This window comes from Oncorhynchus masou, chromosome 14 (assembly GCF_036934945.1).
Source record: "Oncorhynchus masou masou isolate Uvic2021 chromosome 14, UVic_Omas_1.1, whole genome shotgun sequence".
NCBI lineage: Eukaryota > Metazoa > Chordata > Actinopteri > Salmoniformes > Salmonidae > Oncorhynchus > Oncorhynchus masou.
Window position 1 is genome coordinate 3,606,405 of NC_088225.1, and position 22,493 is coordinate 3,628,897.

Genomic DNA, 22,493 nt, shown 5'->3' on the forward strand with positions numbered 1-22,493 from the left:
CTTCATATCTTTTCCCCATCAGATTGCCCCAGCGGAGGCTCCTGACTCCAAGATGCGGATGGTCATTGTAACTGGCCCACCTGAGGCCCAGTTCAAGGTACAGTAGAATGGGAGCATGATCAGACAATCTCTTTTTCAGCCCCTGTTTGTCATAGTGTTCATATCAGTGTTCAGAACTGGGAGCCCTCTTGTTGTTTGCATCTTTCTTTGTGTGTGGTCTCTGCTTAACTCTACTTCCGGCGCCGACAGAGATGGCCGCCTCGTTTCGCGTTCCTAGGAAACTATGCAGTTTTTTTTTTTTACGTGTTATTTCTTACATTAGTACCCCAAGTCATCTTAGGTTTCATTACATACAGTCGAGAAGAACTACTGAATATAAGATCAGCTTCAACTCACCATCAGTACGACCAAGAATATGACTTTCGCGAAGCGGATCCTGTGTTCTGCCTTTCACCCAGGACAAAGGAATGGATCCCAGCCGGCGACCCAAAAAACGACTCCGTAAAAGAGGGAAACGAGGTGGTCTTCTGGTCAGACTCCGGAGACGGGCACATCGTGCACCACTCCCTAGCATTCTTCTCGCCAATGTCCAGTCTCTTGACAACAAGGTTGATGAAATCCGAGCAAGGGTAGCATTCCAGAGGGACATCAGAGACTGTAACGTTCTTTGCTTCACGGAAACATGGCTCACTGGAGAGACGCTATCGGAGTCGGTGCAGCCAGCGGATTTCTCCACGCATCGCGCCGACAGAAACAAACATCTTTCTGGTAAGAAGAGGGGCAGGGGCGTATGCCTTATGGCTAACGAGACGTGGTGTGATCACAGAAACATACAGGAACTCAAATCCTTCTGTTCACCTGATTTAGAATTCCTCACAATCAAATGTCGACCGCATTATCTACCAAGAGAATTCTCTTTGATTATAATCACAGCCGTATATATTCCACCCCCAAGCAGACACATCGATGGCTCTGAACAAACTTTATTTGACTCTTTGCAAACTGGAATCCATACATCCTGAGGCTGCATTCATTGTAGCTGGGGATTTTAACAAGGCTAATCTGAAAACAAGACTCCCTAAATTGTATCGGCATATCGATTGCGCAACCAGGGCTGGCAAAACCTAGGATCATTGTTATTCTAACTTCCGCGATGCATATAAGGCCCTGCCCCACCCTCCTTTCGGAAAAGCTGACCACGACTCCATTTTGCTGATCCCTGCCTACATGTAACAGTACTCTTCTTGCGTTGTGTACAATCAGTCATCGACATGGAACTCCAATATGTAGCACCAGTCATGTAGCTTTATTCTGTTAGGAACGGCACAAAATTGCATGTCATGCGATGCACGTCTCACCATCCAACTCTGCACTCACGCACGCTGGTTTGGTGCTTGTTCACTGGGACGATTCTAACTGGAACATCCCCCCTCGTAAGCAAGCTACGCAAACCAGCCAATAAGATGCCATGTTGAGTAGGTGAAGGCAAGACAAACTCAAACCAAAAGCCCATTGGCTTAACAATAAAGTGGCAAGGGGAATCACCAATATAACCCTGTTACACTCCCCCCTACTGAATTCCACTTGCCAAGAAAAATAACAAAATGCAAAACGGCACTGTGCAAACATACCAGATACAGAGACACTCAACATATGTACAGAATAATCCAGAGAAAAAAAATACTACCTAATAGAGAGAACTAAAAGGTAAAGCTGTGTATATCAAGGATGCAAACCCTGCTTTAAATCAGTCACTAAATATTCCAGTCATTAGACTATTCTCCTTGAGAATTAGAGTGAAAAGCGGTTGATCAATCCCCTTAGCCCTCATAGGTAAACATGCCTGTCACATGTTAAGTACACTCGGTGACTTTAAAACATCCAAGTAATAAAATAAACCATCATAGACTTTATCATATCCGTCACATTACCATCCTGCAACCTCTAATCATGGTCACAATGATGTAAAAGCAAAACAAATAAAAGATGTCAATACCATTGGCCCTCTATTCACATATTTAACCTTCAAGAGATAACTTTCTGCTGATTCTTAATCTCAATCAGTCTTGACACTGGTTTAAATAGCCTTCCTGCCCTTGACCTAAAATGCCCCCGACTACCTTCAACTGCATAAGGGGTAACAGTGTTGTGTACTGTTGCAATAGTGTGTCCGTCAACACAGTCAGTACGTAACTGATCAGGTGAGGAATGGTCCGCGTTTGGTAGGTCAGTACGGATATCGTAAGCAGACTGGTCAATTAGCTCACTCACTACACTGTTACAGTCTCGGTCAGATTCTTGAAGACTCTCTGATCGAGGCATACCTTCCAGCTGCAGTATATCATCCACAGAATCCAAAGGTGGAATATTCTGAGCATCCAAGGATCGCACATCACCCTCCAGGCTTGTGTCACCTGTTCCTTCAGAAGACAACTCTGACACCCACACTCTGGTTCTGTACTCAGCACCATCATCCACTGCAGTGTCCATGGCAGCTGAGACCACAAGGCTGTCATTCATGTCCTCAGACTCTGTTAATCCAGACATGTCTGTTCCCTCCTCAACAGCAGCATGGGGAAGAGGAAGAAAGTTGACTGGCATTATCAGGTACCGTCTTCTCCCGTCCAGTGGAGCTGTTCTGAATCTTAAAAGTGTGACTGTCAGCATTCAATCCAGTGACAAGGTAGACAGTATCCTCCCAACGGTCAGCGAGCTTCCGCTTTCCCCGCTCCCCCTTGTTAGCCAGCAATACTCGATCCCCAATCTCCACTGGTGCTTGTTCACTGGGACGATTCTAACTGGAACATCCCCCCTCGTAAGCAAGCTATGCAAACCAGCCAATAAGATGCCATGTTGAGTAGGTGAAGGCAAGACAAACTCAAACCAAAAACCCATTGGCTTAACAATAAAGTGGCAAGGGGAATCACCAATATAACCCTGTTACATACAGACAGAAACTAAAACAAGAAGCTCCCACGCTGAGGTCTGTCCAACGCTGGTCCGACCAAGCTGATTCCACACTCCAAGACTGCTTCCATCACGTGGACTGGGATATGTTTCGTATTGCGTCAGACAACAACATTGACGAATACGCTGATTTGGTGTGCGAGTTCTTTAGAACGTGCGTTGAAGATGTCATTCCCATAGCAACGATTAAAACATTCCCAAACCAGAAACCGTGGATTGATGGCAGCATTCGCGTGAAACTGAAAGCGCGAACCACTGCTTTTAATCAGGGCAAGGTGACTGGAAACATGACCGAATGCAAACAGTGCAGCTATTCCCTCCACAAGGCTATCAAACAAGCTAAGCGTCAGTATAGAGACAAAGTAGAATCTCAATTCAACGGCTCAGACACAAGAGGTATGTGGCAGGGTCTACAGTCAATCACGGACTACAAAAAGAAAACCAGCCCAGTCACGGACCAGGATGTCTTGCTCCCATGCAGACTAAATCACTTTTTTGCCCTCTTTGAGGACAATACAGTGCCACTGACACGGCCTGCAACGAAAACATGCGGACTCTCCTTCACTGCAGCCGAGGTGAGTAAAACATTTAAACGTGTTAACCCTCACAAGGCTGCAGGCCCAGACGGCATCCCCAGCCGCGCCCTCAGAGCATGCGCAGACCAGCTGGCTGGTGTGTTTACGGACATATTCAATCAATCACTATACCAGTCTGCTGTTCCCACATGCTTCAAGAGGGCCACCATTGTTCCTGTTCCCAAGAAAGCTAAGGTAACTGAGCTAAACGACTACCGCCCCGTAGCACTCACTTCTGTCATCATGAAGTGCTTTGAGAGACTAGTCAAGGACCATATCACCTCCACCCTACCTGACACCCTAGACCCACTCCAATTTGCTTACCGTCCAAATCGGTCCACAGACGATGCAATCTCAACCACACTGCACACTGCCCTAACCCATCTGGACAAGAGGAATACCTATGTGAGAATGCTGTTCATCGACTACAGCTCGGCATTTAACACCATAGTACCCTCCAAGCTCGTCATCAAGCTCGAGACCCTGAGTCTCGACCCCGCCCTGTGCAACTGGGTACTGGACTTCCTGACGTGCCGCCCCCAGGTGGTGAGGGTAGGCAGCAACATGTCCACCCCGCTGATCCTCAACACTGGGGCCCCACAAGGGTGCGTTCTGAGCCCTCTCCTGTACTCCCTGTTCACCCACGACTGTTTGGCCACGCACGCCTCCAACTCAATCATCAAGTTTGCGGACGACACAACAGTGGTAGGCTTGATTACCAACAACGACGAGACGGCCTACAGGGAGGAGGTGAGGGCCCTCGGAGTGTGGTGTCAGGAAAATAACCTCACACTCAACGTCAACAAAACTAAGGAGATGATTGTGGACTTCAGGAAACTGCAGAGGGAACACCCCCCTATCCACATCGATGGAACAGTAGTGGAGAGGGTAGTAAGTTTTAAGTTCCTCGGCATACACATCACAGACAAACTGAATTGGTCCACCCACACAGACAGCATCGTGAAGAAGGTGCAGCAGTGCCTCTTCAACCTCAGGAGGCTGAAGAAATTTGGCTTGTCACCAAAAGCACTCACAAACTTCTACAGATGCACAATTGAGAGCATCCTGGCGGGCTGTATCACCGCCTGGTACGGCAACTGCTCCGCCCACAACCGTAAGGCTCTCCAGAGGGTAGTGAGGTCTGCACAACGCATCACCGGGGGCAAACTACCTGCCCTCCAGGACACCTACACCACCCGATGTTACCGGAAGGCCATAAAGATCATCAAGGACAACAACCACCCGAGCCACTGCCTGTTCACCCCGCTATCATCCAGAAGGCGAGGTCAGTACAGGTGCATCAAAGCTGGGACCGAGAGACAGAAGCTGTTTTTCAGTCTCAATGCCATCAGACTGTTAAACAGCAACCACTAACATTGAGTGGCTGCTGCCAACACACTGACTCAACTCCAGCCACTTTAATAATGGGAATTGATGGGAAATGATGTAAAATATATCACTAGCCACTTTAAACAATGCTACCTAATATAATGTTTACATACCCTACATTATTAATCTCATGTATACGTATATACTGTACTCTATATCATCTACTGCATCTTTATGTAATACATGTATCACTAGCCACTTTAACTATGCCACTTTGTTTACACTCATCTCATATGTATATACTGTACTCGATACCATCTACTGTATCTTGCCTATGCTGCTCTGTACCATCACTCATTCATATATCTTTATGTACATATTCTTTATCCCCTTTCACTTGTGTGTATAAGACAGTAGTTTTGGAATTGTTAGTTAGATTACTTGTTGGTTATTACTGCATTGTCGGAACTAGAAGCACAAGCATTTCGCTACACTCGCATTAACATCTGCTAACCATGTGTATGTGACAAATAACATTTGATTTGATTTGATTGCCTGTCCTGCCTTCTCTTCCTCCATCCATTTCCTCTTCTGCAACCTGTATTATCCTACTTTTAGCCTTACACTCTTCCTCTCCTTCTTCCTCTCCAAATCCCTGTTGAAGTCACATGTCAAGCCATAGGGTGTAGTTACTTTTCGATGTCAAACTGACGTTTGACTCTTTGTCGACCACCTCAGGCTCAGGGCAGGATTTATGGTAAACTGAAGGAGGAAAACTTCTTTGGGCCAAAGGAGGAAGTGAAGCTGGAGACGCACATCAAGGTAGCTGCTGCCGCTGCCGGCCGAGTCATCGGGAAAGGCGGAAAGACGGTGAGTGTAGAGGGTCTTCTCTGAGTCCTTCTCTGGTTCCATCCCGTTCTCTTTTTGGCATAGCTTGTACCCTTTATTACAGTCAATTCTGTTCCTATATTTCCTTGTGGCTATCCTCTCCTGAGCTAGAACAACTGAGCATAGGACCACGACTCGCTATAAACAGTCATGTTAGTTTGAACTAAGTGCAAATCACTAACAAAACATTCTTATTCCTCAGGTGAATGAGCTACAGAACCTCACTGCAGCTGAGGTGGTGGTCCCTCGCGAACAGACCCCCGACGAGAATGACCAGGTTATTGTCAAGATCATCGGCCACTTCTACGCAAGCCAGGTGAGGATCTCCTAGTCCTCACTCTCTTTCATAAGCTGCCTATAGATATAGAACCTACCGAGATTTGAAGAGGCCCCAACCTCTCCTCATCATTTCCATCAACAGTTTCTCCAGTACACTTCCGTCTCCTCACTTGCTCATATGTTGTTGTCTCTCTTGCAGTTGGCCCAAAGGAAGATCAGGGACATTCTTACACAGGTCAGGCAGCAGCAGAAGGGAGGCATGGGGGAGCGCCAGGGGGAGCGCCAGGGGCCACACCCCGGCCCGGTCTTGTCTGAGATGGGGCCCTCCCAGGGACTGGCACAAGAGCCCCGGCCTCAGAGAAAGTGACGGGGCAGAGGGACCTTACCGGACGGACAGACAGAAAAACGGACGGGGATAGATGAACAGACGGATAAAAGAGAGCGACACACGGACCCAGCGATAGACAGGGAGAGATGCGAGTCAAACTGAGTCGGAGAGAGGAAACGCCTGAGAGATGACAAAGTTTAGAGAGGGGAAAAAAGAGGGGAAAAGTAAACTTAGAGAAAACAGAGACCAGATGCCAGGCCAGAGCGACTGACTAGGAATGGTGAGTTGTTTGGAGGATGTGGCATGTAGAGGCCTCCTTTTGTGTTTCAGAGAGGGTCTCTCTCACACCAATGGGGGGCATTTGGTTCTCCTCATATGGAGAGCGACTACTCTCCCTGATCACACTTGGATGTGCCAGCCTACTTGATACTAAACCCACACTGAGCTCTTAACCATCTCCAGCCAGTCCTATATTTTAAGGGTGTTTTTTTTTTTAAAGATCAAGATATATGTATAGAAATGTTTATTCAGAGGTATTATTAATAGAATGATGTGATCGGGAACCGGGAGAGGGGGCGGGGAAGCCATTGCAGTGAGGGCGGGGTCATGGATTAGGTGACCCTTCGTCAGCCAATGATAGTTCAGCAGAGGGGCCGCAGTTGTTAACACTGCTCTTTGACTCCTTCGTAGAAAACTACGAAGGAAAAAAAATAAAATATGAGGTTGTAAATAGAATCTTCATGAAATGTAATGAAATGCTGCCCTCGATCACCTTGCCTTTTGGGGTCGCCTCGAGGCTCAGGTCTGCCTCGTTTCCGAGGCACTGTTTGTTCCTAAGGTCCCGATAGGCGTCTGGTGGTCAGAGCAGTGAGAGATCAGTAAGTGCGTGGAGGCCGCGGCTAGTCCTGCAGTTCTATTGCAGAGGCTTAGCTCCGAGACGCGGACGAGAACGACCGTTAACTAGCTAGCCATGCTCGCTGGCGAGCGGCCCACGCCTAAACGGCATATTTTATATATATTATATATATATGATATGTGAGTTAACCCGGTCCCTCGGGAGAATGAATTGAGGGCAAGGAGAAATACTGTGGACAGTTGAGCCAGATATGTAGCAGTCCTGCAATGACAGAGAAGAGGTCTTATTTGATTTTGCTCATTGCCTTTTTCATGCTCAGACCCAATTTAGACCGAAACCGGTTCTTTGGAATCTCCTGTGTGTTCTGGATTTTGTTTTATTGGATCTACAAAAAACATCAAAAACTAAATCCATTGGTTAATTTGATACCAAGCAGGACTGAACCCATACTTACTGTGGTCACAAACTAGTTAGGAGACCAGATGGAATCAAAAACAGTACACACAGCGGCCTTTGAGGACCACGACTGCATGGGTCAGGTGAGTTGAACCACAGTCCTTTCCTCTAGATGGAAAGGTAATAACAGTTAGTGGGGAATGGCTTCTTTTCGCTCTCTCTCCCCTCCGCTGAAGGCCTGCTGGTGACGCTTCCAGACCCCACCTAATGAAGGAGGGGTAGAAGCATGGGGCGCTCTCACCGTTACTAGAAAAGATTAGATAAAATGAAATAAAAATAAAAACCTACCTCAGGGTATTGTTACCTCAGTATTCCTAACTTCTTTTTTTTTTGCTTGCTGGTGTTTTATATAAAGCTGATAGTCCTGAATATTTTTTATTTTTTTAAGGAAAGAAAAAAACTTTTTTTTAGGTTTTGTCTTGTTGCTTTGGTTATTTTTTTCTGTTTTTTTTGTGTGACTTTTATTTTGAAAATCAGAATGACCCAGAGGTGATGCCCCAGAAGAAAAAGTGAAATCAGCCAACAATGGCCAGGTGATAGAGGACCATGTCATGTGTTGTCATGCCTGCTTTGGGGGCAGCCTCTGGCTCTTCTGAAGTATGATTGGAGCATTCAGTCTTTAAAATCAGAGTATTGGCCAATGGGGAATGGCGCTGTTAGTCAAGAGGGTCTCTGGGCACATTTTGGTCCATACCACACCATGGGTGTGGGTTATGATCAGGTCCCGGTAATTATGTTTTTGACATGGTCAAAAGGTTATTTATGATTATATATGTTTGTCATACAAGCTATCATTTGTTTTACTGCTGAACTAGAATACTGACAGCATGACAGGACAGGTTTTTGAGGCAGAATTCCCATGATATGACTTTGACCACTGTGTATCCGAGGCCCTCTTGTCTGTTTCATGATGACATCATCTTAATGCGCAGAATGTTTACTTACATGTTGCACTCCATCTTTTGTGCTGTGCCAGAGAAATGTTGATGTAAGACTGAAGGGCGTTCGATCTGTCCCCTTACTCTGAAAACACTGAATGTGAATATTTATTAGCTCTGTGCACTGACCAATAAGCCTCAGCCCTCCCCATTTCTCATGATCTTGATCTTTGAGTGTGATCGTGTGTGGGTTTGGGTGTGTTAGTGTTTTTTTTTTTTAATTGGTTTTAAGTGTTACATTTTTTTGTGGGGGAAGTGGTGGGGTGTAAAAAAAAAAAAGCAGAAAAAAGTAGAAAGAGAACCTATGGACTCGGTTGGTCTTTCAACAGACAGAGGGGTGTTCAAAAACCTTTTAAAAATGGGAGCAAAAAACAAGGAAGTTGAAAAAAATGCATAAAATAAATAGATTCAACCTGTCCATAAGATGTAAAAGGAAACCGATCACCAGACTTTTGTATTTTTTGAAATAACTATGGAGGGAAAATGATGAAGGAATGATGGAAAAGCCGAAGAGTAAAAACTTCCAGGTCACTGATTGACACTGCCAGATAGCATAATTTCCACAGCCTGAGCTACTCATTTAACACATCCAGTAGACTGGCCAGCGGCTTTGAAACATACTTTCTTACCATTGACAGGTGAAAGTCTATTCTACTGTTTATGCTTCCATTTTTGTTTTTCAAGAGACGGGCAACTTCTTGTTTTGCCATGGCAAGAGCTGACTTGACATGTTTAGAGGTCTCCTTGGCAACGAGCATATGACTCCATCATCATGTGGGGTACAAATGCTCCTCAGAAGTTTCAGTCTCTTTCCGACCCATAGAGCTCTGTTCACAAACAACAAGACACACTATTTTGGATTATTCAGACTGCAGCCATTTTTTTTTTGTATCTTTTTTTTGTATTCAGCAAGCTTTATTTGGACATGACATCTGGTTAAATACTGTTACACTAATTGAATAATGTAAACAACTAAATATTGAAATGACAGAGAACCTCCAGGGCTTTTTAAAACTTGATGCAATTTAGTAACGGAGGCGTAGACGAGTAACAGGAGATGGGCCAATATTTTGTGAAAAGCGGGGGAGGGACTTATCTACCATGTCAGAGACTGACAGACAAATAGCGTACCCTTGTTTGACATACAGGAATTGCCTATTTATGTTTGGTCACTGGAAATGCAACTGTATACCATAGTCCAGTCAAAGTAGACTTAACATCACACACTTAACCACCTCCCTTCTTGTCTTCTTTCACTGTTTCACCACCCTGCTTTAAGATCCTTCTACTCACACTCTTACTACCATGATTTTATTTGTACTTTTCTGTACTTCACAGGACTAGGAGGACCTTTTTTAAAATCATTTAATTTTGGGGAGTTGAGGGGAACTACAGAGTCCTCCACTCTCTCTTACGCTGGCCTCGATTGTGTTCGTTTTCTCACTTTTGTTCAGACGTTTCTAGATGTATTACATATACTTTCTTCAATTTGTTTCCGTTGCTTTAGTTTGGAAAAATTGTTGATTACATTTTTTTCTGATCATGTTTTTTAATGCACAGGACTCTTAAACAGCTACTAAATAAATACAAAATACTAACATGTAACGCATTACATGATGTAAGTAATAACTGTGCCAAACACAAGTTTTTGTACTCAAAAAGAGAAAGAATAAGAATTTGGTTTTATCTGTAATGGATGACACCTGGTCTGTTCACTGAGTGGCTTACTCTTCAGCCCTCACACTTTGAAGCACTATAACATGAAATCCATGCTCGTTGTCTGTGGCAAAGCGAATGGCTCACGATTGTGTCCACAAACAAAATTCCTCTCATGTCTGAACTGAAGTCCATTTTTATGCAATTTGAGTGATATGTTGACAAGCTATATTCATGGTCAACATTTGGCATGTGGACTATTGATTATCCACTTACAAAACAAACCCACAACAATATGACAAAACTCTTTTGAAACTTCCCATCAAAGCTTGTAGCTTTCGCATATTGATGACAGATTCAATGATGGCTATGATTATTGAAACAAAGATGCACACCGCAATGGTTTTTTCCTCATTGGTAGACTCTGGTCTTCACTTAAACGAAACATCATAGATGGGTGCTACAAAGATGAAACAAACCTCACACATAACTGGGAACGCTACCTCAAGACTTAGCCATAAGATTGTTTTTTTTATCAACCAGACAAGAGCAAACAGTGCATGTTACAGTATTTTCTTTCATTCACTTTTTTATTTTCATTTTACCTCTCTGGCTTATTGTTGGGCCTGTAAAAATAAAAAATAAATACAGAGGGTGAAGTGGGGTGCAGGAGCAGGGAGGGAGAGGACTATGTGTGGGGAGTGACTGGGTTTATTGTGGGCATCCCCATAAGGCCTGGGACATATTGGTTTGAGTGATAAGGGGGCACTGAGGATTGGAACAAAGTGAATACATGGGAAACTAAACCCTTTGTGGCTCTTCTGGTGGAGCAGGGTTATTCGGCCTCTCTTGAATGAGAACCTGAGGGCACTGTCCCTCAGTAGATACACCACACTCTGTGCCTGTTCCACATTTCTCCGTGTTCCCTTCGGATAACGAGCTCCCCCATGGGCCCTCACCTTGGGGCCCTGAGACCCAGTGTCCCACCCTCCTCCTCTAGCTCTGCCCCTCTTCCACCATCTCTCCCTTTGTCTTCACTTCCAGAATCAAGGGGCACGATACCTGTAACCCTGTAAAAAAGAATTGATCTACCTCTTCAGAAAAAAATTGGTAAAAGGTCAAATTAAAAAAGGAACCAAAAGGTTAACATTTGAAAATGCTGAAATAAAAAGTAAGTAAATGAATAAATAACTAGGTGGCAGCATCTCCATATACTGCAGTTCAGTCTATTAAAGAAAAATAACTTTAAATTCTTCCAAAGATGATTTTGTTTTCTCTGTTAGAAGTTGTTTTGAAAAGATTATGAAATGGAAAAATTCAAGGGGAGAGATAAACTTAAGTATTTTTTCTCTCCAAAAAACAAGATAAACAAGATTTAATTATCCAGTTGCATTTTTGTTCTTCATTAGACATGTTTTTAGCCTCAAAATTCTTCATCTTTTTTTTGTTTGATTTATTTTCTGATTGCTTTTTCAAATGACATAGGATTGTATTTCTTGTGTTTGGATGCATTAGGATTCTCTCTCTGTAAACTGCAACACAATAACACTCAGTGAATCCTTTTCAGAGCAGCATGATGTCTAAACGATTGAATTGTTTATTTTAATTTTCAATGATTCATTTGAAAAGAAAGGACCTGTTTAGCTGGTCAGTCTCCGGAGGAGCTGGAGGAGGAGGACATGTAGAGCGAGAGGCCCATCTATCGGGCTCTGCTCTGCTGCCAGCCCTCCTCCACCTCTGGGGCCTTGACCTTTCAACTTCTGCCTGCCTGGTTTATTTAGTTCTCATCAAGACTTGTTTTAAACTCCTTGTAAACAAAAGAGAGCATAGATATGTGTTATTAAAAGACGAGAAAACCGGAACCCGCTTCTGTCTTGTTTTCTGTGTTGTCTTTTAACTCTATACAGTGCCTTCTTCACCCACTGTGGTCTTTACAGAAAAACTACAATTTATCCACAGAACTAGAATAATGTATTATATTTCCATGAGTGGAACACTGTATCATGTCACATCAGATACCTCGATCTAGAGTTTGAAATTCCAATCAAAGATATTGATTATGAGTCTAGGAACTCCATGACTATATCTGCATTTTCTGCAAATATTTGCAAAGAGGATGCACTTTAGGTATTGAAATTTCTTGAAATTTCTTAGAAGCAACCTCAAACACTGGTATTAACAAATATACTTAAGCCTATATCTGGAGACACTCAGCAGGAGTTTACCAAAATTCTTTACTTTCTGAGGAAATGACACTGAATAATTGTATCATGGGTACACACTTGGCTAGATCAAGATCCTATATTTTTTTTAAATTAGTTTTACAGTTTATGAATTTAGCAGTGCCCCCTCTTATTGGCCCCCCTCTTATTAAAAAATCCCCAGGTAGCACATAACGTTTTGAGAACCATACGTTTCCTAGAGCTTGGTGAGAGCATGTTTGTTCTATGGTTATTTTGCATACAGCCTTCCAACAACTTTCTGGGCACAAGATACCCAGCTAGCACATAACGTTCTGAGAACCATAGGTTTCTTAAGTGGGAATTTCAACTTTTCTCCTCATGGTTCTATTTGAAATTAATGTTCTCAGAACATTAAGAACACTTTCCATAAAAAACACAAGAAAAGATTAGTAACATTCAAAAGAAGTTCTAAAAATTTTATTTAAAAAGATATACATTCCATTCTCAGCTCCAACAAAACTCTCTCTATCCTCGGTCTTATTAAGTGTGTTTACGTGTGTTGGCTGAGCACACTAATTGGTGACACCTGATCTTAATGAATGCTTGTTTCCATTGTAATGGGGTATGTTAGAATACACATAGCATGCTCGCTCCATCCTGGTGGCGCTGTGGACTAATTCCATGGATAGAGAACAGAAGATCATAGGTTTGAGCATCACTGAAAATGAACATTTTTGCATGATTAATGCCTAAGCAAAATAATTTCCATGTGTCCTATCTGTGCTTGGAGTTCAAAACAGTTAACCCAAACTAAGCTAGCAGTGTTATTGAAAGTTAAGGAAATTATTCTAAAACCTCCAAATAACCTATAGCTTCAACTCTCAGAGCGTTAAGAAAACCTCCCAGGAAAACTTTCAGGGAACCATGTAAAACATTGTCAGAACCCACCTGCAACCTAAAAATGAACGTTCTCACAACGTTTAAAACCTTTCAATTTTACCGGTCAGGAAATGTATGACTTTGTTCCCAGAACCAATGTGAAACCGAAAACTTACATTCCCACAGCTTCCAAGGAACCAAATGTTCTAGCTTGGTAGTTTCCTGATTGAAATGTCACTAATCATACCTGTTTAAGACCAACACAGTGGTGTGTATTTATGTCTAAAGTACTGTTGAGTTCGGTAGTCAGGAGCCTGTGCTCGTAATAAATACATTTGGAAAATGAAAAATCAGACCATTTCTTGACTTTCACATAGACTTCCTTATACATGTTGCCTTTTATGGCTATGAGAGAAGCCGCTCCCTTTTCCTTCACTCACGGACTACTTTCAATCTAATTGGACAATAATCTATCCAATCACATTCCACGTTGCACGGCGGCCGCTCAATTTTGAAAACCAAAATGGCTACTGAGGCTGTTCAAGCGTAAGTTGCCTAAGCATTAATATCAAATGGAATACTCTTATGCAATGTATTTCAACCTTATGCCATAATATCGTGCCTTTCGTTAAATTAGGCTTCATATAATAGCCTAATGTTAGTTAATTATAAATCCCTAAAAATAACTGTCAAGATGATGTGAGTGGTTAGACAAGCAAGCTAGCTAGCTGCTAGTTAGATAGCAATTCGGAGTTTGACTCTGAACCATCGTTTTCAGGTTACTTGAAAGATGCGACCATCTACATTTGGAATTGTACGATGTGGCAGAGCATCAGGAGGGTGGGGGAGCGGAGTTGATGGTGCCCTACCTAACCGTGAGTAGGTTAACACCTCACCCACTTTAGACACTTTGAAATGCTTGGCCAAACAACTCGTCAACATGTTGGAGATGGTCAAAGAAAACATATGCATTGCATTAATTACGTTTTATAAGTACTATCTGTGTTGTTGTTCAGGAAAGTCGTAGCAAACAGAAGATTTTGTGCAGACAGTTGTTTGTGCTGGATGACATGATGCAGCTTCTGGAGAGACTGGAGACAACTGACCAGCTGTTTAATGAACCCTGCCCCCCAAACCCCGGTAACACACAGAGACAATCCCAACACATAATCAGCTATCATGTTACTCAAGATATCCTTACTTCCATGGCCTCCGAGTACCATGTAATAATATTCGGAGGGGTCAGGTCTACCCCAGTGTAGTACTTTTGTAAATGACTGGTCTGCTGTGTTCAGGCAACGATGCTCACAGACGCTGGAAGGTCCTGAAGAGTGAATATAAAGAGGGAGTCCAGGAGGTGGAGACACTTATTAGCACCTTACAGGACAGGATGGACAAACTGCACCACAAACGGGACAGACTGACAAACCTGGTCATAGCACTAGAGAAGAAGGTATACACACACGCCCTCATGATGCACACTCACGGACACACACATACACTTTAGTCTGTACAGTGACTTTCCACATTTTTGAAAAAGAGAGCAACAGTCCTCACAATTTGCAGGCATTTGATGGATGTGGTCTTTCGTATGGTTACTTTGTATTAGTCCTGTGCCATGTTTTGGATGTGTAATGTCTTTCCACATCTCTCCCATAGAAAGATCTCAGCCTGCAGATGGGGGAGTCCCTCAAGACGGCCCACAATGCCTTGCGTGTATGTGAGGTGCAGCTGGCCCAGCTGAGGGTGGAGACCGGCGCCACACTGGCCCGCTCGGCTGACTGGCAGCACCTGAGAGATGCGTGAGTAACAAGCAGCTCTATCCACCAATCATACATCCTTGCAGAGACATGTCCTATTTTTACTCTACCACCACTAATTTCCCCTGACTTTAGTCTTGAGCTACCACACTTCCATGTTGTTGACTCATGTATTAGAACTTTCATTCAATTTACCATTTCATAATGAACATGAGAGAGGTGAAAATTTGCCCAGTCTAAAATCAACCCAGAACCCCTAACCTAGACCCTTGGTAATTCCAAATTAGGATGGGCACCTGACTGCCCTGCTCTAGTCCATACTCACCTCTGTCCCCTGTTGTCTCCCTTCCCCAGCCTGCAGGGCTATGTGGAGGAGACACAAGGAGTGATGCAGTGTAGGCTGTTGTCAGTGGGGTCCTCGGAGCTGTGTGTGGAACTGAGGCCCTGCTCCTGTGGATCCTCCTCCTCTGGCCAGCTGGAGCCTCTCAGACTGACTGTCACTTGGAGCCCTGATGACCACTTCTACCTCCAGGTAAACAACACAGCTGACTTCTGACCTGGGTGTTATTCACTATGAACCAAACGCTAGCAAACAAAATGTGGAAGGACCTTCCTGAATTTTTCCAATAAAAACTCTCGTTTTAGTTGCAAAAAGTTTTCCGCTTCGTGTAATCGGTTTTCGTTGTAAAACGCTTTGCTACAGTGAGTGACTAATGAATATACTCCTGGTTTGGTTTCCGGTCCCTACAGCTCTTTTCCGTAGCTCCTTGTCCGGTTCCATCCTAGTTCCTACAACTCTTCTCTTTAGCTCCCTCTGAGCTGCTTACCTGGCCCTGTCTCCTAGATAGGAATCATTGTTAGATTTAGCCAAGTAAGATATCGATACAATATTTCTCAGTTTTTGGCACCTATTGAGAAAAGAACAACATTTTGACGCCATTAGTCACAACCCCCAATTTGTCCCCCGTCCCTCTCTCAAGGTGTATCAGGGTACTACAGGGCTGTTAGTGGAGTCCATGAAGAGTCGCCTTTCTCACCTCAGTGCTGCCCTGCTGGAGGTCTTGCAGTGCTACATCAGCCAGGGAGAGATGCTGGCTGAGATCCAGGCCCTACACTCCAGGTATATATATATACACACACACACACACAGTGCCTACAAAGATCAGTCAGCGATGATAGAAGTGAGACCCTTGATCTTCAATGATGAAGTAGAATGATGTTTCTTTCTGAGACTGAATCCAGTAACTGTTTGAATTGCCTTACCATGTGATCTAAAGCATTGAAAGCAGTCGTCTGACTATATCTCACTGCCTCTCTTTTGGAGAGGGATCATTAAGACACACACACTTACAAAAATCTATGTAAAACAGTTGTATACAGTCGATCAGATCAACAGAGATTTCTACAAACGAAAACATGCGGAGTAGCACTCAAAAACCATAACTAGCTAAGCTGAGAACCCATCAAAGACAATGTTTTTAATGACCCCCGATAGTATATCTTCACAATATTACTTCTGAACTACTCAGTTCTACTGAAGGTGAGTAGAAGTTGTCAACAAATATTGAGTACCTTTCCCATGCATTCTCAATCACACGAGAACACTGTTTATGTTCATAACGTTGCTTATACTCCAACACTTCTAAGCAAGAATTACACTGTGTGAGAGGTTATTCATATCTGTGGACTTTTTTCATATTTCAAGCACAATGACACATGAAGTTTTCTAACGTCCAATCTGCTTGCGTTCTTAAACACCTGTTTTTCACATGGTGACAATTTCCCCTGTGTGTAGGTTTGCTATAGACTGGCGTCCAGGCCAGAGACTGCTAGTGTTCCTGAAGACTGCCTCTAGGGTGTGCAACCTGGAGGTGGAGGAGGGCTACCCTTCCAGAGGCACAGCTACACTCATCTCTGTACGCAGGGATGGCAAACTGGTCGACAACGCTGTCCTACAGGTAAAACATTCATCGCCAGTACTTGTTTATTGATATATTGAGGCATTTGAGTCCCATTGAAATGGTATTAGGAAAAACTTTATTTATGCAAAGATGGAGCACTGCCCTTGTTCTTCAAGTTATTATCTACGCTTAAACATTAATTATTTAGTTCTTGAAATTATTTACCCTCTGGGGTCTTCTTTTTATTTATTTTCTAATCCACAGCTACAAACAACCATATAAGTGATGTTGATTTGTACATTCTGTTCCGTTACAATGTGAGACATGTATGTTTGAATTTGCAGCCTCCCAAGAAGACCCCCTCTCTGACAGAGTGGCTGGAGTTCCTCTCCTCCAGTCCGTACGTCTGACCATCTTCTCTAGTTGACAACGAGGAAGTGGTTGTTTCTCTCCATGGTCACCAAAGGGGCGCCCTTACCTCTAATATGTAAATATTAGGAATTTAACAATTCAGTGTGCATTGATCCTGGTTCAAATGTTTAAGATGATAGTGCATGGTTCTGCAGGACCCCAAACCAATCCAAATTTAGCATGCATCGGTCAGAAAACCGATTTCAAATGTTACAATTGCCAGTTCACTAAAGTTTTTCACTCATTGTTTTATTCCAAAAATACCTCTTATGGTGTCGGCTCTTCCTATCATTGTGAAGCAGAATTCACCAAGCGTTGGATTGTTCACCCACGAATAGGGAACGTGAGCTGGGTTTAGACCGTCGTGAGACAGGTTAGTTTTACCCTACTTTCCTCAACCACAGTGTGTTGTGTGACTGAGTTGATGCGTCCTCTCCTTCAGTTCAGTGGGCTATTGAAATTTTATGCGTGTAACTGCATATGACTGTCAGGTAGATACAGCTGCTTGCGCTGACTAGAAGTAGGCCTCTCCATGTTCTTAATGGGCTGTTCGGACATCACCGCGGCACCTTCAACGTTCAGAGGCTTTGAAAATGGCTTTCTCAGTGTCATATCGTAGGGTCTTATTAGTTGAGTGACAACCAATGCAATTTGCCGGGTCATTGTTACCAAATGTGCTGTAGAATTGTTTTTTTTACTGGGGTTGCGTAGTCTACTGGGGTGCACACAACTCGCATCGACCTGCTGAGTGGGGTTTTCAATCATTCTGATTTTATTTAGATTGTTCGGGTCCCCATAATAAATAGTTTATTTAAAGAAAAACTACCCAATCAGTGTATTTGGTCATTTATACATGAACAGAGTCTTTTCATAAAGGATGCGCATGGTCACATTCATTGGTCAGAGCGCAGCATAAGCGCTCCAGAAAAATTCTAAATGGTCTAAACCATTTGCTTTTGAGTAGGATAAAATCCAATGCTGCATGATACAATAATTGCCATTATATTAAATGCCATGCTAATTTGTAAAGATAATTATTGCTCAACATGTTTTATCTGACGAAATGACAAGTTAATGAGTGGGTAATGGTGATTGCAGATAATAGTCTGATAGTGGGTTGGTAGATGTCTGCCCTATGGCTCAGCTCATGTGCCTATACCATTGACACACAGACACTAACAGAGGGCCTCTCAGTTTATAGAAGTCAGCTCAGAGGCCCAGCTCCTGCGCTCCAATCATTATCAGATATGACTTTAAAATGGAAAATTTGATATGTTTATGCAACAACAACAAAAATACTGTATAGAACTGAATCCCATCAATTAATTTCCCTAATCCAGGTATTCCTAAACTGGAGTAAGCACAATGCCATTGGGGGTTTGCCAAATAAAAATGTGATTGACATTTTCAACAATTAATTAAACATATATATATATATATATATATATATATAAAATTCTTTGCATTTTCAAACAATCCATTTGAGGTTTTTCTCTCACCTGAGTAGCCTTGTTTCACTGCCAAAAATAAAATTAAACAGTCTACTATTCAGCGAAATAACAACACAATGTCAAATACAGGTAGCCCAGTCAAATAATTAACATCCAATCACATTAACCGTTACACTCTCGTGGGAATTCCACTAACTGTCCGTATGTAGCCAAACGTAGCTGCTGCTCATTCCATTTGCTCAAATATTGATAAATGGTTAAAGAAGTAAGGCCCGCATACATAGACACATACCAGCTCTACTGGTAGTACTGCCACTACCAGCAGTACTACACCTGCACCTGTCGATGACACAAATTGTTCTGTTTCCACGAGTACATCCAATGCTACCATCAGTAATTCTAAATTTGTTGTTAGCCCAGCTAGCATGGACACTGACAGATGTGAATTTGATGCAGCCGAAGAGCTACTGCCCCCTTACCCGGGAAAGCACCGAACAACAGACAGGGACGTTGGACCATCGAAGAGGCGCAAATATGATGAGCACTACATTGATTTGGGGTTCACTTATATTTAGAGCAGTGCCTTTCCTCAACCACAGTGTGTTGTGTGTGCAAAAGTACTATCTCACTACTCTATGAAACCTTCACTGTTGACATTTAGAAACAAAACATGCCAATTTGTAAAATCAGCCACGGGAGTTTTTGAGCGAGAATTGAGATGACTTTTGAGTAGTTAGACATGTATAAAAGCAGCAGATACCATTAATAAGAAGGGGCTTATTTGGCGTCTTATTTGGTGAGCTACCGAGTGGCTAGGACAGGCAAGCCCCATACTATTGTGGAGGACTTAATTATTTCTGCTGCTGTGGATATGGCTGGGACAATGCTGGGGGAAAAGGCCCAAAAAACTATACAGACAATGACTTCATCAAACACTGTTTCGCGATGCATCAGTGACATGGCAGGAGATGTTTTGAAACAATTTCTTCGCATGCAAGCCAGTGAATTCTATGCGTTACAGCTGGATGAGTCAACAGACACGGCGAGCCTGGCACAGCTCCTGGTATATGTCCATTACATTTATGGGGGTCAATTAAGGAAGACATCCTCTTCTGCAAACCACTGGAAACCAGGCCACAGGAGATGAGGATTTCTTTTAAGTGCTGGACAGCTTTGTGACATCAAATGGACTTTGGTGGTCAAGATGTGTTGGTATCTGTACTGATGGCGCAAAAGCCATGACAGGGAGACATAGTGGAATGGTAACGTGTGTGCAAGCAGTTGCTCCCGACTACACTTGGTTACACTGCAGCATCCACTGAGAGGCTCTTGCAGCCAAAGGAATGCCTGACAGCTTGAAATACGTTTTGGATACTACAGTGAAAATGGTTAACTTTGTTAAAGCAAGGCTCCTGAACTCGTGTTTTCTGCACTATGCAATGACATGGGCAGCAACCATGTAACGCTTTTACAACATACAGAAGAAGTGCGCTGGTTATCAAGGGGCAAAGTATTGACACTTAAAAAAAAAAGAAATTGAGAGACAAGCTTAAAGTTTTCTTTATTGGCTATAATTTTCACTTGTCTGACCGCTTGCATGATGATGACGTTTCTCACATGACTGGCCTATCTGGGTGATGTTTTTTCTCGCCTGAATGATCTGAATCTAGGATTACAGGGACTATCCGCAACTTTATTCAATGTGCGGGACACAATTGAGGCTATGGTTAAGAAGTTGGCGCAATTCTCTGTCTGTATGAACAAGGACAACACACAGGTCTTTCCATCATTGTATGATTTTTTTAGTGCAAATGAGAACCAGGGGATGAGGGTTGTGCTTGATGTGACAGACGGACTGAGGGGTACAATGTCATGTGTGACAATTTATTCACCTCTTATGAACTCAGCCAGCAGCTCTTGAAGAGGAAGATCACCATGATTGGCACAGTTAAAAAGAACAAGCCTGAGCTACCCTCTGCACTTCTCGCAACAAGGGGGAGAGAGGCCTTCTCATCAAAGTTTGCCTTCACAACCACTCTAGTTTTGAGCAACTGCACAAAACAGCTGAGATCAGTGATGGTGGGGACAGGAAGCCAGCCATCATCCTGGACTAGAACCACAAAGGAAGTGTGGACAACCTGGACAATGTGATTGGGACTTACAGCTGCGGGAGGCCATAACATTGATGTGTCCTCAAACAATGCCTTTGATATGGAACATGATCAACCCTATTATCTTATTTTATTCTTATTTATTGTGCACCTCAATGGTTTTTAACTTAAAGGTCTTAAAATATATATATATATATATATCCCATTTAGCAGACGCTTTTGTCCAAAGCGACTTACAAGTCGGCTGGGGCCACTACTTTTACATATGGGTGGCCCCAGCGGGAATCGAACCCACGACGCTTGGCGTTGCAAGCGCCATGCTCTACCGACTGAGCCACACAGGACCCCAAACTTAAGCTCACGAACAATGTCAAATGTGATATAGCGAAGCACCTGAGTGAGTTGGGTGCGCCATTATGCAGGTGCTTTCCCGAAATGGATGACACAAACAACTGGATTCATTATCCCTTTCATGCCCTGCCTCCAGTCCACTTACCAATATCTGAACAAGATAGCCTCATTGAAATTGCAACAAACATTTCTGTGAAAATGTTATTTAATCAGAAGCCACTGCCAGATTTCTGGATTGGGCTGTGCTCAGAGTATCCTGCCTTAGCAAATCGCGCTATTAAGACACTGATGCCCTTTGCAACCACATACCTATGTGAGATCCTGCCTTAGCAAATCGCGCTATTAAGACACTGATGCCCTTTGCAACCACATACCTATGTGAGAGTGGGTTCTCGGCCCTCACTAGCATGACAACTAAATACAGGCACAGACTGTGTGTGGAAAATGATTTTAGACTGAGACTCTCCAATACCACCCAACATTGCAGAGTTATGTGCATCCTTTCAAGCACACCCTTCTCATTAACCTGTGGGGGGTTATTCTCCATTTTCGATGAACAATTTAAGTTTTATATGTCAGATGTCTAAATAAAGAGCAAAATTATTGATTATTATATTATTATTTGTGCTCTGGTTCTTAAGAGCTCCTTGTCACTTCCCACGAGCCGGGTTGTGACAAAAACGCACTCGTTCTTATGTTTAATAAATGTATCTTATAGTGTGTGTGTGTGGCAAAAAACAAAATTGAGAATGTGCTGACCCTGGTGCGAGAAGGTGTACACAGCTTGAGGTTGAATATTTGAAGGGATACGGGACTTTAAAACATTTGGGAACCACTGCTAATCACACCAAATAATGTATGACTAAAACATATCGTTCCTGTATCATATCAGAGTCTATGTATCTAGATGCGTATCTAGATACATGGGCTCTCGAATTTACTAGGGAGCTGCACATCCCTAGTAAATATCTCATGGCCCTTTCTAATGTTGCTCTGTTTTGTGCTCTAGATATATCTGTTTTCTTGTCTATGTATTGTTGTAACAATATTACCACTCGCATGTAAATAAATAAAACATTTTCGGTTAACTTTTGTTCATTTGTTTTTTATAATATTTAGACTTAAAGAAAAGGTGAAAGTTGTGCACTCTAGAGTAGAGAGTGCATCTTTTATT

General features: G+C 43.0%; 2 protein-coding genes across 4 annotated transcripts in view; both read left to right on the forward strand.

The window, feature by feature from the left end:
* The window catches only part of LOC135553967 (insulin-like growth factor 2 mRNA-binding protein 1), a 60,782-nt gene extending 48,648 nt beyond the window's left edge, over nucleotides 1-12,134 (forward strand). For all 3 annotated transcript variants that reach the window (XM_064985937.1, XM_064985938.1, XM_064985939.1), the window contains exons 12-15: nucleotides 23-97; nucleotides 5,610-5,741; nucleotides 5,962-6,075; nucleotides 6,238-12,134. In XM_064985937.1, coding sequence (XP_064842009.1) covers nucleotides 23-97; nucleotides 5,610-5,741; nucleotides 5,962-6,075; nucleotides 6,238-6,405 — 489 coding nt within the window. In that variant the 3' untranslated portion in view covers nucleotides 6,406-12,134. The remainder of the gene's footprint in view (nucleotides 1-22; nucleotides 98-5,609; nucleotides 5,742-5,961; nucleotides 6,076-6,237) is intronic.
* A 1,710-nt stretch (nucleotides 12,135-13,844) lies between these two features.
* LOC135553676 (uncharacterized) lies at nucleotides 13,845-18,231 on the forward strand. The gene is made up of 9 exons (XM_064985631.1): nucleotides 13,845-13,880; nucleotides 14,113-14,209; nucleotides 14,351-14,474; nucleotides 14,630-14,787; nucleotides 14,994-15,136; nucleotides 15,449-15,626; nucleotides 16,075-16,214; nucleotides 16,890-17,052; nucleotides 17,340-18,231. The coding sequence occupies exons 1-9, from the start codon at nucleotides 13,858-13,860 to the stop codon at nucleotides 17,403-17,405; spliced, it is 1,092 nt and encodes a 363-aa protein (XP_064841703.1). The 5' UTR covers nucleotides 13,845-13,857; the 3' UTR covers nucleotides 17,406-18,231.
* The last annotated feature ends 4,262 nt before the right edge of the window (nucleotides 18,232-22,493 follow it).